The sequence below is a fragment of the Lolium perenne genome, chromosome 6 (assembly GCF_019359855.2).
Source record: "Lolium perenne isolate Kyuss_39 chromosome 6, Kyuss_2.0, whole genome shotgun sequence".
In the NCBI taxonomy this organism is placed as follows: domain Eukaryota; kingdom Viridiplantae; phylum Streptophyta; class Magnoliopsida; order Poales; family Poaceae; genus Lolium; species Lolium perenne.
Genome location: NC_067249.2, coordinates 210,635,711 through 210,652,471, shown reverse-complemented (window position 1 = coordinate 210,652,471; position 16,761 = coordinate 210,635,711). Strand labels below are relative to the sequence as shown.

The window sequence follows — 16,761 nt, the reverse complement described above, 5'->3', positions numbered from 1 at the left end:
AGCATCTTAATAATAACTGAGAATTCCATATTTCTATTGGTTAACTAGTAGGAAATTGCTCACTGGTGGCATGTGAGAATAATTTACTGTTCACGGCCCCAATTCATGACAGCTGTCGCGCCATTGGTTTATGTTTCCTTATCTCATGCGAACTCCTCTATTTCTCACATCAATTAGCAAAATTTTTCTTCCACACATTCTTAAATTTCTGTGCCAAAAACTTTACGGCCTACATTAAGAAATGGGCTACATTAAGAAATGGGGGAGTAATTATTATAACCAGCCAAATTATATTAATAGTGCCTAATTGCTAATTACAGATATATTTTCATCAATTCAAGGAGCAAACTAAAAAATGGATAGCACGCTAATTATTGTTAGCTTAACACATATTAAAGGATGCGAACAGCTTTCCATCAAGCAATCATCAGAAAATAACTTGGTTTTGTTAAATGCGTGTTGTACATGAATCCATGATATTACCTGCAACATAGTACCTTCGAATGGTTGCCAATGATGCGAGTTGATTTCCGGAAGTTCCTTAAACTGCAGTTGGTCAAGCCGAACATAGTAGCTATTGAACTCGGACAAAGCCCACAGGCAGAGGTCATCACTACTAGGCTCTGCCAGGCCGACATGGAACTCAAGGGCTCTATGATTTCCCAGTGACCAACATTTAAAGGGAATCCCAACAAGCTTGCTGGGATCAATCACGGTGGGGAGCATATATATGCTCATGAGAACCTCAGATGGAAGCGGTGTTTAGATGAGATTACCCCATACGCCGGTCTCCGACGAGTAAGTGTTAAAAAAGAACACCTGGAAGTGGTGTATGGGGTAATCTCATCTCAACAACGCTCCCACCCCAAGATGTGTGGAGCATGAGGAGGAATCCATGGCGGCATCTGAGGGGCAGGAAGCGGCGGTCGACGGCGTGAAGGAGGATCTGGGAGAGGAATTCGTGGTGGCGGCTCCTCATCTCTCGCACGCTAGGGTATGTGGTGGAGTCGTAGCATTAGCCTATATATAATGCAGAGGGTCGGCCCAAAGTTACAGTAATTGAACGCGGTAATGAAGCCTAATACTATTCTTAAAAGAAGCCCAAAACGGCTTTCTTAGAGAAAGCCCATGCATGGACAAATTTGGTGATAGGAAGGATATACGAAAATAATATTGCCTTCGAGATTTTTAAGTCGTATCTTTTACTCAAGCTAGGGCTCGTGCGCCGTCACTCCTTCGCTCCTCCAGGTGCGCAGCCCGCGGCAGATGGACGCCCACCCTCCTCCGCCTCCTCGCCCAAAGCCCCGCCTCTCTGCCACCACGCAGTCCTCTGCCCACACCGCCACCGCTGGTCAACCCGCCGGAGTAAGGTAATCCCTACCGCAAACTCTAAGTACCCCAAACCTAAAAATCTTTATGAAATTTAGTAGACTTAGGGCATGCTCGACTGTCATGCCTGCTAGGATGCGCAAACTAACCTAGCTGAGGAAAGGTATCTTGACAAGTCTTTTTGTTTGGTTCCCTTGCTCCCGATAGCGAGAATTTCATGGTTGTTCGTTTGGATCTCTTAACGAATATACATTCATCACGTTGCCATTAGGGTGAGGCAACCGAGTTACCTCCATCTGCATTTATTCGAGTATAACAGCTTCCAGATAGATATTTTTACTAGCTTTTCTGCAAAATCGCAGCCATTAGAGCTGATCTCTTAGTTTAGAAGTATCAAAGATGCTAGGATCAGTGCTAGCTTTTCACATCGGCAGTTCCTTTCTTTTGGCAGAAAGTTGGCAATTTCTGTTTGGGAAAAGGATCCAAGCACAAGCAGCCTCTTAGAGCATGTCTAGCAGGCCCCTCAAAACGCCGGTACCCCGTATTATTCCGGCGGGATAGGGGATGAGGGCGAAATGGGCCGTCTAGCAGGCCCCGTATTCGGGCCGGCCAGTATCGACAGAATACGGGGCCCATCAAACCCACCCCGCCGCCCCTACAAATAGAGGGTGAAGGTGCGAGTGGGGGTCCAACCCCTCACTCGCAACCCTAGCCCCGCCACGCGCACGCCGCTGAATTTCCACCGCCGCCAGCCATGAGCGCACCTCGTAGGAGCAGCCTCTCGCCCGCCGCCGGATCGAAGCGTTCCTGCGAGCCAGCCACGGTGGAGGAGGCGTGGCGCCGCCACTGTAAAAACTCCTTCGCCGGGAGTCGGCGTGCGGCGTGCAAGTACGTCGGGTCCGAGTGGATGCCACCGAAGCTCCGGGACTTCGCGGAGGGCGGCCGCTAGGTCGACCCGCCGTTGAAGCCGATGAGCGGCGGCGAATTCGAGAAGTGGCGGAGCGCGTGGGAGCAGGAGCGCGCGTGGAAGGCCGTGTGGAGAGCTCCAGCGGAGGAGGCGGGCGAGGGGAGCTCCTCGACGACTAGACGGTAGCGGCGGTAGCCATGGCGCATCCCTAGCATTGTAGAAGTCGCGATCCAGTAGGATCGCGTAATTTTGTGTATCCTCTATCTATGATCTATGAAGAACTATCTATGAGAATTCTCCCACGTTTTACATTTTTTTAAATACGGGGTGAAATAAGGGGTCTACTAAATGGAATGGTTCGTGCCCCGTGCCAATTTTTTTGATACAGGACCTGTATTCACTCGATACGGGGCGAGCGAATACAAGATCTATTAGACATGCTCTTAGATGTTTGCAATCGCTAAATAACCCCGTTTTCTTGTCTGTCATCTTATCCTGTTTTGCACTTTCTGTTCAGGTTAGGCGTTTGATGTCAATAGGGTTACTTTTCTCACTATTTGGTCATCACTTTTGTGTTTTTTCGTGAAATACTTGTATTTTTTCCTTGCTTATATATTATATTCTCCCTCCGCCGGGACTTTAGTTCAATCTAGTCCAAATTTGAACTAAAGCCCCGACACTTATATTATGGAAAGGAGGGAGTATTTAATGTCAATATGGTGTCCAGTATAATGGCTTTTACAACTACTCTACTTGTTCTTATAAATGCCATTTCGATTGTTTCATCATAGCAGGGTTGGGAAGATGCACAAAACCAAGAGCAAGGGAAGAGGCAGAAGCATAGCACACTTGAATAAAAAGCAAAATGCTAGCAGAGCAGCACTTCAGCAATGTCAGTTGTTGATTTTTTGTGCTTTGATTCCCCTGCAAACATTTATGCCGCCAAACTGTTGTAGCACTTACAACTGTTTACCTGTACCATGCATGTTTATATAATTAACTGGGATCCATCCATCTAGGTGCCTCTGAAGATCGATTTGGTAACTTGGTTAAATCCCGTGGAGATATCTCGAGCAATCTCACGAAACAGATAGTCTCAGAACTATCAGAAACTATCGTTTCTCTTGCTTCATTCAATGGTAAGTATATATTGGCATATGCTTACAATTTTCCATACCTGTATTTCAGCCATTAATGGTGGAAACTATTATCATCTGTAGGAGATGCGGTTGTATCTGAATGCACGGGAATATTTATTAAAAACTTATGTGCGGATACAACAACTATTCTGACTTCAGCTAATCTAGTTGGATCTTTATATGGTGGGATTACTGATAACTTGACGGTTGGTGCTTCCAACTTGCCTGTATTTCTTTTCCTTGCTTATTAATATACTGCCATCCAGTTAACCTATTCTTGCTTTATCGGTGCAGATTAAAGTGCGTCTTCCCAGTGATCGAGTTGTCATTGGCATTTTAGACCAATATAATTTCGATTATGATCTTGCTGTTGTGAAGATCAAGCGTGCACGTGGTTTTCAGGAAGCACATCTCAGTTCTAGCCAGCATATGCAATTTGAATCCAGTAGTGAGGTAGTAGCTGTTGGGCGTTGTTTCAACTCCGGCATGTTAAAGTTCATAAATGGGACAGTCTTTGGCCCTGCATGTCATGGACTCCGTCAGCTTGTGCTCTCCACATCTATAATTAACATGGTGAGCTCTTGTTTTTTAGTTCGCTGCTTGGTGGAAATAATTAGCTGTTTATATCTCAACCTACCGCATACGCACTGAACTAACAGTTTGAGACATAATCCCGTTTTCCTATGCAACTTGCTTCATTGTCACCTTAAGTTTTTTGCTAGGCTATGACTGGATGCCCCCTTGTTGATTTTGATGGGAACTTTGTTGGAGTGACCATGCGACGTTGCAATAGGACTGTATTTGTACGAATGAACAAAATTCTTGAATTCCTGCAGTACTCTGGGACAACTAGGTTGGTATTTCTATGCTTGCAATCGTGGCTTCTCTGGTTGGATTTACCATGCTTGTTCTCTCACTGCCCTATATATCCTACATTCCTGTCTGATTTGATTGTACTGTTTTGGATGCCAAACAGTATTTGAGGTCTGCCCAGTAGGTTTTTTTTGGTATGTTTCCATGTTTCTGCTGTTCTAGGTGCTTTGCGTTTGCTAATGGTTCTCCCTGTGGCCAGTAAGTGATGGTACTGCCTGGACACTTGTGTTCTTACCATCTGTAATGTTGACATGCTCTGGAGACTAGAATACAGTTTGCTAATTCAGAGTTTGTGTAAGCTCTTTTTCATGCCTAAGATTTACATTTAGCTGTACATAATTTGTGTTCCAATAACAATCTGCAACCTTTAGGATTTTTCACATTCTCACCATTCCAACATTACAACGTATCTTGTTTGGATATACTACCTCCATCCCAAAGCTTAAGGAATTTTTAGAAATTCAAACTATGTCAAGTCTGACCAATTTTTTATCAAAAATCATTACCATGCTACATACAAAATCAATATCATTAGATAGATAATGAAATCTATTTTCATATGGTATCAAAAAAGTATCATATTTGTTGATAGATTCTTCTAAAAGTTTGATCAAACTTTACTTGGTTTGACTTTTCAAAAAAAAAAAAAGGCTTAAGCCTTTGGAAGGAGGTAGTATGAAATAGGATAGTGCTGAAAATCCCCCGAGGCCTGGAAAATCTTCCTAGCGCCTGGGTCCTCAGCCGTTAAAACCGTTACAGACCGTTAGATTGGCTTCTATGTCCAGTTTTGTCTTAAATCCCGCTTTTGCTTTATTGTAGAAAAAAACCTGTTTTTTCATTATAGCAAAAAATGGTTTTGCTAAAAACAAAAAGAAAAAAGACCCGTCAGACACGGAGCTGGCCCAAGACTTCGCAGACATCGTCGCAAATAATTTGTGATATTGTAGCAAAATCAACCGAAACATAGAGGGAGACCTCGCTGGAGACTTCACCTGAGACTTTGCCGGAGACCTCGTAGCATAAATATTATGCTATTGTAGCAAAGAAAATGCTGGATAAAAAAGTTTAAGCCATTTTGTGGTACCGAGTCGAAGACCTCATGGATTCGACCTCTCCCATTTACTAATCCAATACAGTTTATGATGTTACAACTTTTTTTGTTGATTTTGTAGGCGTGTTGTTGATGTGAATGATAAACGTGATTCAAACATGTTTAAATGCTGTTTGTTTTTGCTTGTTTGAAATCCAATTAAGTTATACTAAAACTTCTGTTTGTTGATTTTTTAGGCATAGTGGTGCTGGTACTAATGATAAACGTGGTTCAAAAAGGTCTGAACACATTTAAATGCTGTCTGTTTTTTCTTGTTTAAAATCCAATTGAGTAATATGATCCTCCGTCCCATGAAACTTGTCTTAACTTTGTCAAAAGTTGGATGTATCTAGACACTAAATAGTAACTAGATACATCCAAATTTGAACAAAGTTAAGATAAGTTTCATGGGAGAGAGGGAGTAGTACTAAATTTCCTTTTGTTGATTTTACAGGCACAAAGCTGCTGATAATAATGATAAACGTGGTTCAAACAGGTTTGATCACATTTAAATGGTATTTGCTTTCGCTTGTTTCATTAAAGTTCAATAAACTGACCCTCGCCCGTTTCTGAAATTGTGTTCAGTGACCGCTGTACCCAGCATTATATGAGGATATATGAGGCTTTTGGTTTGGATTTTGATTTGTTCAAACAAGGCGAAGCTCTGTTCTGTCTTACGGAAGTGGATGCGCGGATGCGCGTGCTCTAGTCTGCTGAACCTATTTGTTGCTTATGTCACTCCACTCTATGAAGTATCGAACCATTTGCTGCTAATGAGTCTTTGTGAATGGCTACTGCTTGTTATCGTATATTTTAACCATGGTGTGCCAATGAGATGTACCTATTGTCCGTGTCCAAATGATCCTATTCTAAGTTGTGTAACATTGCTGCCTTGTCTAGGATGAATAATGAACCTTGTTGGTGTGTTCGGCCCTCTTCTTAATATACTGAAATGCTTTGGTGTGCCGATGAGATGTACCTATTGTGACCGATATATCCTTTCCATTGTTGCCTTGTCTAGGTATAAATGTACTTTCTTGGTGTTTTCTTAATACATTTCAGTCTAGCATCCATGCAAATATTGGTCTGATAATTTTTTATTACTACCTCTGACCTGTAATAAATGACATTGTTTTAACTTAATTTTGAACTAGAGTACTTAAATATATGGCAGTGTTTCCTTAATTTTGTGAAGTCTGTAATTTTGCTGACCCAAGAAATGAAGTATGGAGATTTCACACCATCTAAACTACTTAGACACAGTTATCTCCAACCAATCGCCTAGCCCTCCCGACCCGACCCTCCTCTGCCCCCGACCCGACCCTCCCAACCTAACCCTCCTCTGCCCCCGCGCCGGCGGCGCCGCGCCGCGCCGGGGCCCTCCTCCCCCGCAGCCGTCTCTTCTCCCTAGGGGCCCCCTCCTCCCCCGCCGCCGTCGCCGGGAGCGCTGCCGGGCAAAGCCCTGCGGCGTGGCGGCGGCGGCCTATCCTCTGGCCCCCACGACCTGGAGGGCACGGCGGCGGCGTGTGCCCGACCTCTCCTTGATGCGGCGGCGCAGGGAGGCGATGGCTATGGCGTCGATCTGCCGGCGGCTGGCGGCGGCAGCGTGGATCGGGTCCAATCTTGGTCCGTTTGGGCCGGGGTGGGTGACGATCTGCCTGTCGTGGCTCTGCCTCCTCGGCAGGGAGGCGTTCGTGGGCATCCCTCGCGTCATGAGGAAACCTGGGGCAGCAGCCCCGGGCATGGTGGTGGTGGTCATCTTCTTCGTCGGAGGTGGTCGGCCAGGCTGGTAGTCCTGTGTGGGGGATCATGGGATCTCACACAGGTTTCCGGCAATGGTGATCTAGTCCGGGGTGTCATGGCGGCCGGTGAAAACTGGGCCTCGACCTCGGTCTTGGCGGATGATGGCGGCGTCGGTCGACGTCGTTACCTTTTCGAAGGCGTCATCTTTGCCCGTCTTGGCACTACACTCGGCGAGTTGGGGATGCGCGACTGCCGGTGAAAACCGTGCTCCGACCTCGGTTGGCGGACAATGGCGACGGGTCGCGCCGCTACCTTCTTGAAGGCATCGTCGTCGCAGTCTGCGGTTTCTCACTCGTGTTGCTCCGGGGGAAACCCTAGGTCCGGGTCTCCCGGATCGGACGATGGCGGCGCGCCCTGCGTCGTTCTACCTCTTTGGGGCATCGTTTTTGGAGCAGCTGCTGGATGTTGGCGGATGTCGGTGAAGTGGTATTCATCTACCACATTGTTGGCGCTGAGGCTCGGTGGCATGGTGCTGCAGGGTATCGACGACAGATGCGGGATGATGTATGCGTGCAGGATGATGGAGCCGTCTGGAGTCATGGTGGCATCGACGTCAGGTCTTGCAAGGTTAATGCGATGATCTCTCTTGAAGATGGAGTCGAGAAAGACGGCGGTAGCAACTTATGTGGCGTGTGCGTTGGCATGCGCGGAGAGTCTGCTTGACTGGATGTGCTTCTCACCTGCTATTGGGCGGTTTGGGAAGGCATTTGGTTTTCGGATGATGTCACATCCCAGTGTAGGTCTAGTGAGGTGGCTTCGAGGTTGATTTTTTGTATTGCTTCTTGTAAGGTTTGCGAATAATCTAATAAAAAGCCGTGTGCATCCTTTGGATGCAGAAGCTGGGGCGATTTTTCCCCCTTTTCGAAAAAAAAACTAAACTACTTATAAAAGACTAAAAGAGCAAACTTGAATTATTCTACATCCATCAATTTTTTGTGTATACAGGACACTCAGCAACATCAGTCAGATCATTTCCACTTGATGAAATCTGACCGCCATGATCATACTGATCCTCACCTACGGTTGAGATCCCTTTGTTCCGCTTGGCAGAAGATGTTCCACCAACCTTAAATCGCATCGCGTTCCTGTTAATAGATCCCGTCTTCGATTTTCGTCTTAATGATTGGTTAACTAGTAGTTTACTGTTTTTCTTCAAAAGAAACATGATCACCCGTCTCCTGTAAAGGATCACAAGAGGCGGGCGGGTTTCACTGCCCCGTAAAAAGGTGTCGCCGACATACAAGTTCTCACGCCAGGCAAGGCCACGATGCGCTACCTTACATTTTTGTGACAAGGTCGTTGTCGCAGGCTCTTTCTGATGGTAGGCACTTCATTTTTCGATAAAGGGAATATATTAATATCAAAAGATACCAATTACACCCAGCCTCTACAACAACGCACCACCCTAATGGCACTACGGATGCACACAGCCGAAAAACGAAAAGAAAACTAAGAAACAAAAGTCCCGCTACAGTATCTCGGGCCTAACAACAGCAATATATCCACCGCCAAGACAACACCTGAAAAACAGACTCTCCAAAAACGATGCCTCCAAGAAGGGAACAGTGCTCTAACACCGTCATCGCCCGATAAAAAATCTTAGGTTTTCACCCTGAAGATAGTCCCCGCTCTCAAAACAATGCCTCCAACAAGGTCATTGCCAGGCACAACCAGTTAAGGCCAGACCTTGGGCTTTCACCCTGAAAGGTAGAACTCTGAACTTCACATGTGTTGTCGCCCCCACTTTCATACCGCTGCTGTGAAGCCCGGAACACCAAGCAAGTCCCTCAACAGCGCGGAGACTTGAACCTCCCTTAGCTAGTCCTCCCCTCCGGCCTTCATGAAATTCACTTCTTCCGACTTTCATCATGGATCCATAGTCACTTGATGTCAACACAGAAAAAGAGCTTCGCGTCGCTCCCTCCAGAACCAATCGGTCGGAACAAAAGCATGGGTGCGCTGTGCGCACGACCGAATACCACCAATCCAGCAAACTCCAGGCAATAGCACTGTTACATTTGCCGGCGGAGCCTTCCGGAACTCAACACTCCGGCCAGATCACGAGTCCAGGCCGCCGGTAGGTCCTCCTCTTCACGCAAGAGAGGCCCTAGGACCGCCGCCTTTATTCAGGTCGGACCCCCACGTCGGCGACCATCCTGGGCTGGCCACTCCAACCCTCCACCGGCGACACCATCGCCGGCTTCCAAGCCCCTCCATCTCGCCGCCGGAACGCGGTGATAGATCAATAGATCCACCACCACCAACCGCCAGCTCCTTCATCCGTTGAACTTGTTCTTGTCACACGCGCTCTCCCTTGGGGGTGAATGATGAAGTGGGTGTGGATGGAGTAGGGCACCGTCTCAAAATTGCTGCATCATGGGATGACCACTGTGTGAACAGAGACGTATTACACGACTTTGACCACCTGCTTGTATTATTACCACTTTGGTCTGCCGAGATGTGGGGTGAGGTACATAAGGTTCGAGATCTACCGATGGAGCGGCGCCTGCATCGGAGGTGGTCGATTACAGATGATGTGGTCTCGGCAGAAAATTCCACCTCGGCTAGAGCACAGACGATGCACATATAGGGAGCTGGCGGGCATGTGATGACGGTCGCTGTAGGATATCATCACTACGGGAGAAGCACCATAGTGATGCCTTGGAAATCTAAGAAATGTTTGCCGTACATTTTTATAACAAATATTGGCTTCATGCATCATCATGATTTGATTTCTTGGTCCTTGTACATGGGGATGCGCCTGCAGTTCTAACAAATTTCTGTACCTCTTATGCTTTAGCGAAAAGTGCCAGAAATTTGTAGTAACAAATAAACATCAATAATTAGAATTAATATTCTATACTAACATGCGAAAGCACCATGGTGATATATGTGTCCTTCCAATACGGATGGAGCAATCAAGTAAGATTTATCGGTCATTATAAAATTAGTCATGAGCAATTGACTAGTTGAGGATAACAAAAACTAATTGACACTTGATGTCGATATCGATAAATTAAGCGCATGTTTCTCTGCCAAGCTCTAGAAATATTAGCATCCGGTAGGAGAGTTTGAAAATCTAGGACCAAGAGGAAGCCTTCTCTGCCTTACTAACACTTGATTCTCTGCATAGTTCCAACGCCTCCTCCATGACCTTGTCTTTCAACAAATACTTTGCTCTTTTCTTACTTGAAGGGTGAGTAGAAAAGTAGTTTTGCAATTCTGAATCTCCTCCGATCTTTCCTAGCTTCTCTTGAACCTCAATGGCTATGTATGGATCAAAACCAGCCGCAGCAAGTAGCAGCATTCCAATGTGATCTGCCTCTATCTCCAACCTACACAGGTAACATTATCAGGAAAGTCTCTAAGTTTTACTGTTTTAAAATGGGATACTTGCATACATTATAGTGTGCCAATAAAGCTTCAGGGGTAGTAAAACGACGGACTTAAGATATCCTTTCTGTGGGGCAAACAAAACGGAGTGCTAGCATTTCTGCATTATGCAAATTGGGGAATACATAAAGTGCCCAAGCAGTGGCTTCTAATCATAAGAAATACAACAAATGTTCTGATTCCGATTGCACCAGCGAACTTAATTAGTATTTCATCGAGGATGCCTCGGAATACCGTTATAAGTTCACACGATATGAGATGTTATGTCTTTGAACAAGATGGCTGTTTCACGGAACTAGAAGCCCATATCACAGGCAGGGCTTCTTCAAACATATGCTAAGTCAAATGATATCTGATAGTACTACTAGTTGTTTAACTAGTTTGTCTCCGAAGGGATAAAACCTAGTCTGTCTGCAACTTCAGTGCCAATAAAGGTTCAGGGGTAGTAAACGATGGACTTAATTAAGAAATTCTTTCCGTGGGACAAACAATCTCTATGAACTCTAATTTGTACCATGACATGTTGACCTGACAACATATTGGATTGTCCATGTACTAGTGTGTATGTCATTTGTGATCTTTCAAATAACATTTCTAACTTAAATTATAGCGTGCAGAATATGTGAACATCACCATGAACAACATGAAACGCAGAAGTGGGAACATACTTTCGTGATAAGGGCAGCTCTTGGAGGAATTTGGAAACGTATTTGACCAAACGTGGATTGTCAAAGAACTGCCGTATGCCAGTTCGCATGAACATGGACACCAGGCTCTTGCTGGCCATCTCAGCCGTATGCCTCGCAATAACGTGCCCGACCTGCAAAAGATTTAGCCAACGACTGACGATTTCAGTTTGGATCCACCCGAAATTACTATATAGGATTCCGACCAATAAAATCTACCACTACGTACGTACGTACCTCATGCCCAAGCACGGCGGCAACCTCAGCATCGGTTTTGAAATGGTCGAGGAACCCAGTGTAGACCATAATCTTGCCACCGGGCAGGCACATCGCGTTGACGGTATCATCTTTGATGACGATCACCTCCCAGTCCAGCCCGTCGAGGTGCCTCGTCATTGGCGGCGCCTTCACGTGGTTCCGGTACCTCTTGGTTATCCACCTGTGCTCATGCTCGTCTCGCTGGACAGGTCCTACGAGGGTGCGTTCGGCGGCGCTGACGATCTCTGAGGTGAGCCGGCGGAGGCGGACAGACTCGTCGTGGTCCGGTGGGAGGATCTTGTCGGCTTCGTCCTCCTTGGTGTTGTCAAACAGGAGCTCACCGAGCCACCGCTCGACCCGCGGAGGGAGCAAGATGAAATGGGTGCGGTGGGTGTACGGCACCGCCTCGAGGGAACAGTAGTAGGCGGCAATGGCGGCAGCGCCCGGGAGGAGAAACCGCGCAGTCACCTTCCGCCAGTCGAGGAACCACGGGAGCCTGCCGACGCCTCGGGTGAAGTGGATGAGCTCCGGCCGCGGTGGCGAGGCCTGGTACCGGCAATGAGGAATCCACGTCCGCACCAGCGGCGCAAGTAGCCGACGGATGGCAGGGCATTGGCGGGTTAGTACTAGTGCTCGGCTTGGGGCGGTGATCTCCGAACGCTGCGGGTAGACGTGGTAGTGCCGGGTGGCAGTCTGCAGCGGCGGCGCCGGCTTTGGTCGGAAGGCCGGCTTGTAGCTGTAGCGCTTTAGGAGCCGGAAGAGGTCGGAGCCCGTTCTCCTCAAAATATAGTTCATGTTTCTTTATTTTTGTTGGGATTCTTCCACGAATTGATCACATGAAACTAGACACACAGATAAAACTTGAACACAATTAAGTAGCATGTGGAACCCTATAATTTTTCTTCTTTATTTCTCCTTTTCTCTCTCGCCTAAAGCTGCTCGTACCTCTAGACTCATATACAAACCGGACTCCTCGAACCTATTCTAGACCGATGATGACTCCACGATCACTTTCCTAAACAAAGCTAACCGACTCTAGTACTACACGGCTAATACGTATATTACTAGCTAGCTCATGAGTTCCAACCAAAATCTCACGCACGTATACAACTATGGCGTGTTTGGATACTCCTATGAGTTTTTGGCTATTTTAAGTTTTGACCGGGTGGATGCTGCATGAGAGAAAACGTGAGATGGGCCTGTTTCTACATTTCGTTTGGTTCCTAACAAAATATTTTGCTGCACTTTCGGTCCAATGTTTGCCCGTATTAGTGCATAAACATGGCTGTAGAGAAAAATTTGCGATACAGTATAGATAATTTCTCACCTCTAATATGCATTATTAACCTAAGCAAAGTAGGCAATAACTGAGTCCTCTTCACCCCACCCGCCGCGCGACGCGTGGGAAACCCTCATCGACCAACGAACGGAAGACACGAGGGTCCACATCGAATGATGTTGCTATCGATGACGGGAATCGGACAACATGGAACCCCGGGAGCTACGACAAGCAGCCCTCGAGTGTGGTGGAGGCTGCCTAGCCTTCACTCCCACTTTGCGACAGGTGCAGTGGCCCACGAAGTTCCATGCCAACTCCTTCAGTCAGAATGACGGGACCACCAACCCACGGGAGTTTCTTTAGCTCTACACAATCGACATGGTAGTTGTCGGGGCGAAAGACAAAGTCATGGACAACTGGTTCCCAGTGGTTCCGAAAACAATGGTGAGACCATGGTTGATGAACCAGCGGTCAGGATCCATCGGCTCATGGGTATCCTTCTGTCAGAAGTTCGTTGCAGCGGTTCCAGGGCAGATACAAACACCCAGGAACGATGAAAACCTCCACCTAGTAGTTCAAGGGCCAGATGAGAGACTGTGCAGCTTCATGCAATAGTTCTCTTAGGTTTCGCACAAACATCCAAATGCAGACCACGACATGATCATCGGAACGGCCGAGAGGAATCTGCGCGGCGTACAAATGCTGGAGAAGATGGGCAAGAATCAGAACTTCATCTGCACAACGCACGGCCTCTACTCAATCGCATACAAATGCACTCTCATGGAGGAAGGGCGTCTGGGCCTTGATCTGGCCGCCAATACCATCGTGGAGCCTGTGAACGCGGATGCATCATTGAGCAAAAAGCGGAAGCGAAACACGAAGAAGGGTTTTGTTGCCGACCCCAGTATCCCGGCAGAGCCCGCAAAGCCCGCGAAGTGGTGTCCGCTAAGCCTGCCAAGGGACCGTGGTGTACCATCCACGTATCCAGTCAGCATGACCTCAAGGACTGCAAGTCCGTCCAGGGCATTGTCGAATCTCGAAAGCGTCATCAAGCTGACGGGATAGCCGACAACGGCTTAGTCTACGGAGACCACATGGCGCGGTCATGCCCCGTTAGGGTCGACGGGGGAGGCCGCAGCAACGGACCAACGACGAATGAGGCAGAGCCCACGGAGGGCGTGGATGAGGACGTGGCAACCCAGGACGCCCTGCAGCAGCTCTTGGGGACAACCCGCGTCAAGTTGAAGAAGCAGATGATGACGCGGATGGGGACCAGGGCTTCCAGGAGGCAAGGGACACGGCCTGCATCCACAAAGGAGCTTATACCATGGGCTCTCACGGAGAAGTGAAACAGCTCTCCTGGGCTCTTTATTGCACGAGGTTTATCTTGAGGAAAGGGTCTCGTTTTGTTAAATGGCAAGTTCATGACGAACAGAAACCCATATACTAGGGTATTTACTCTCGGTATAAGAGGATTAACTGAACTAACGGAGTTTTTCGATAAGGGTATCATTGATGGAATTACCAATAGAGTGGTACTTTTTTTTTTCTAGGAGAAGAAATTAAATATGTAGGGGGAGGGTGAATCTCGTATTTTTTTAATGTTATGTATCCCTTTTTTATTCTTTTTTTATTTCTTAACTTAAGCTATTAATGAGTGTCAACTTCTCCAACACACGCAGAGACATAGGCAAGGACTCGCGCGGTCAAAAATAAAAAGAGAGCATCCGGCCTGGCCACAACTCGCCATCAGGCACCGGCATACCGATTTCTCTTCCAAGGCATTATTAGACAAAACATCCAAGAGATCAACGTATTAGAAGAACATGAACTGCTTGAAGAATCTTGTCTCCGGGCTACGCGGCCGGTGCAGCTCCGCTGTCCGCCGACCGCTGCGGCCGCCGACCACCCGGTGCTACAGCGCGTCAACACGGAGATCCCATGAGGTCTTGCAGTCTGGCCGAGGCCGACTCTTTCGCCGCAACCCTGTGGTCGTCTGTCGACCGCCGCCGTCGCATGCGCTAGTTTTCCCTCGGCACTACTCCAGCCGAAGAACCCCTTCTGACATCGAGATCCTCTTCCGGGTACTCGTCGCGGGGGGTGCCATTGTCTACGGCGTGGTGCTCACCATCCGCGACGGCACCTTCGAGATCGTGCCCTACACCAACCGCAGCCACCTCATCATCTACACACCCGAGCAAGAGCGCGCGCGAGCTAGGCGAGTCGTACTTCGCCAATCTGAAGAAGGAGCTGGGCAAGAAGATCCTGCCCCCGTCGCACCCGGACAGCGTCCGTGTCCGCGGCCTCGCCAAGGAAATCCTCCGCGCCGCTCACCGCGGTCTCGCAGACGCCTCCGACGCAGCGGCGAACCAGAGGAACAAGTCCCGGCAGCCGCAGACGAAGCATCTCGACGGGATTAACTGGGAGGTGCTCGTCGTCAAAGATAACGCTGTCAATGCATTCTGTACTCCGGGAGGAAAGATCGTAGTCTACACCGGCCTCCTCGACCGTTTCAAGACCGATGCCGAGATCGCCACAGTGCTTGGGCACGAGGTAATTATTAACACGCCTGATTTTTTGGCAGTGCTTTCTTCTGGCCGGTACACACGGTGGATTCTAAGTAACTGACGTGCGTGACTGTTGTTGCCTTTTCTTTTGTATCGTATGTAGGTTGGGCACGTCATTGCGAGGCACAGCATAGAGAAGCTCACCAAGAACATGTGGATCACCATCCTCAATCTAGTCCTTCTGCTGCTTGCTTTCGACGCCCCAAAAGGGCATACTAATGACGAGCTAATGAAGTTACTCCTCAGTTTGCCCTTCTCACGAAAGTACGTACATATCGGGTTATGCTGCTTCTGCATTGCACACAGTTCAGGAATACCAGCTTAGACATCACAAGTTTTAACCTAGCTATATAATATTTCCTCATATAAGTTTATTTTTCTCTGATCGATGTTGCCTATGCACGTAGGATGGAGACAGAGGCGGATCACATTGGAATCATGTTACTCGCTGATGCTGGTTTCGATCCACGCATAGCCCCTACATTTTATGAGAAGTTAGGAGAGATCAGTGGAGAAATTCATTAGAAAAGGAAGAGTACAAATCTACTCATCCCTCGAGCAAGACAAGATCGCGGCTTTTATCGAAAGCCAATGTCATGGACAAGGCGGTGGCAGTATATGCAGAAGCTAATTGCAAGAAGGAAACAGAAGGATTTTTCATTTTTTCTTCAGAAAAAGTTAGTTTCAGTTGATAGCTAGATTTTGCCTTGGAGGTGGTGGCCATGAATATCATTGGCTCATTATCGAATAAATGAATATCATTGGCTGGCACGGATGGTGTTTTACCACATGCTATTGTGACACTAGTGGAAAACAGGCCTAATGTCGCGGGTCGTATGACCCTTTTGTCGCGGGCGGCCAGCCGCGACAAGGGAGGCGCGACAAAAGGTCCCCCTTTTGTCGCGGGTGGCTTACGACCCACGACATAAGGTCCACCACGTGGCAGCCGCGGGGCGCGCAGGGGACAGGCCCTTTTGTCGCGGGTGGTATTACCACCCGCGTCAAAAGACCCTCTACGTGGCGGGCGCACAACGCTGCTGCTTTAGGGTTTGAGGGGTGCAGCACCCCCCCCCCCCCCGCCACCGACCGCCTGTTATTTCATTTTTTCATTCGAAAATAAAAGTTGCATATATTTGTACGCTACTAGAAGTGGTACACGTTCATTCATTATATATATATAGATCGATCAAACAAATATTGGAAGCAAAAGTCGATTCCCCTTACATGTAGATTCCCCTTACATATATATATACACTTAGCTCACGATCGACAAGCGGTACTAACGACCGTCTATTTGGAGGTAGAGCATCTATTTGGACTAAACAAGCCTTTGTTGTTTAGTACTTCTTTAACCAAAAGTCCCGCCAGTTCCTCCGCAATTCCTAGTAGGTGTTCCTTTGGTTGGAGTCTGTCCCGCATGTAGTCCACCTATATACG

The 16,761-nt window shown here is 47.6% G+C and overlaps 2 protein-coding genes, 1 long non-coding RNA gene and 1 pseudogene across 3 annotated transcripts; 3 read left to right on the top strand and 1 right to left on the bottom strand.

Annotated features, from left to right (window-relative positions):
• The first annotated feature begins 1,214 nt into the window (after positions 1-1,214).
• On the top strand, positions 1,215-5,490 carry LOC127306221 (uncharacterized). The gene is made up of 7 exons (XM_071822414.1): positions 1,215-1,370; positions 3,031-3,128; positions 3,256-3,375; positions 3,457-3,581; positions 3,670-3,948; positions 4,098-4,228; positions 5,421-5,490. Exons 1-7 carry the CDS (start codon positions 1,267-1,269, stop codon positions 5,488-5,490), a joined length of 927 nt encoding a protein of 308 aa, XP_071678515.1. The 5' UTR covers positions 1,215-1,266.
• A 17-nt stretch (positions 5,491-5,507) lies between these two features.
• Positions 5,508-6,304, top strand: LOC139832137 (uncharacterized). Its single transcript, XR_011746771.1, has 3 exons — positions 5,508-5,577; positions 5,793-5,834; positions 5,924-6,304. It is a non-coding gene; the product is annotated as an uncharacterized lncRNA (long non-coding RNA).
• A 3,916-nt stretch (positions 6,305-10,220) lies between these two features.
• Positions 10,221-12,273, bottom strand: LOC127309337 (mitochondrial metalloendopeptidase OMA1-like). Its single transcript, XM_071822413.1, has 3 exons — positions 11,458-12,273; positions 11,203-11,354; positions 10,221-10,476 (listed from the first exon to the last, which is right to left on the bottom strand). Exons 1-3 carry the CDS (start codon positions 12,271-12,273, stop codon positions 10,221-10,223), a joined length of 1,224 nt encoding a protein of 407 aa, XP_071678514.1.
• A 2,310-nt stretch (positions 12,274-14,583) lies between these two features.
• On the top strand, positions 14,584-16,016 carry LOC127310071 (mitochondrial metalloendopeptidase OMA1-like; annotated as a pseudogene).
• The last annotated feature ends 745 nt before the right edge of the window (positions 16,017-16,761 follow it).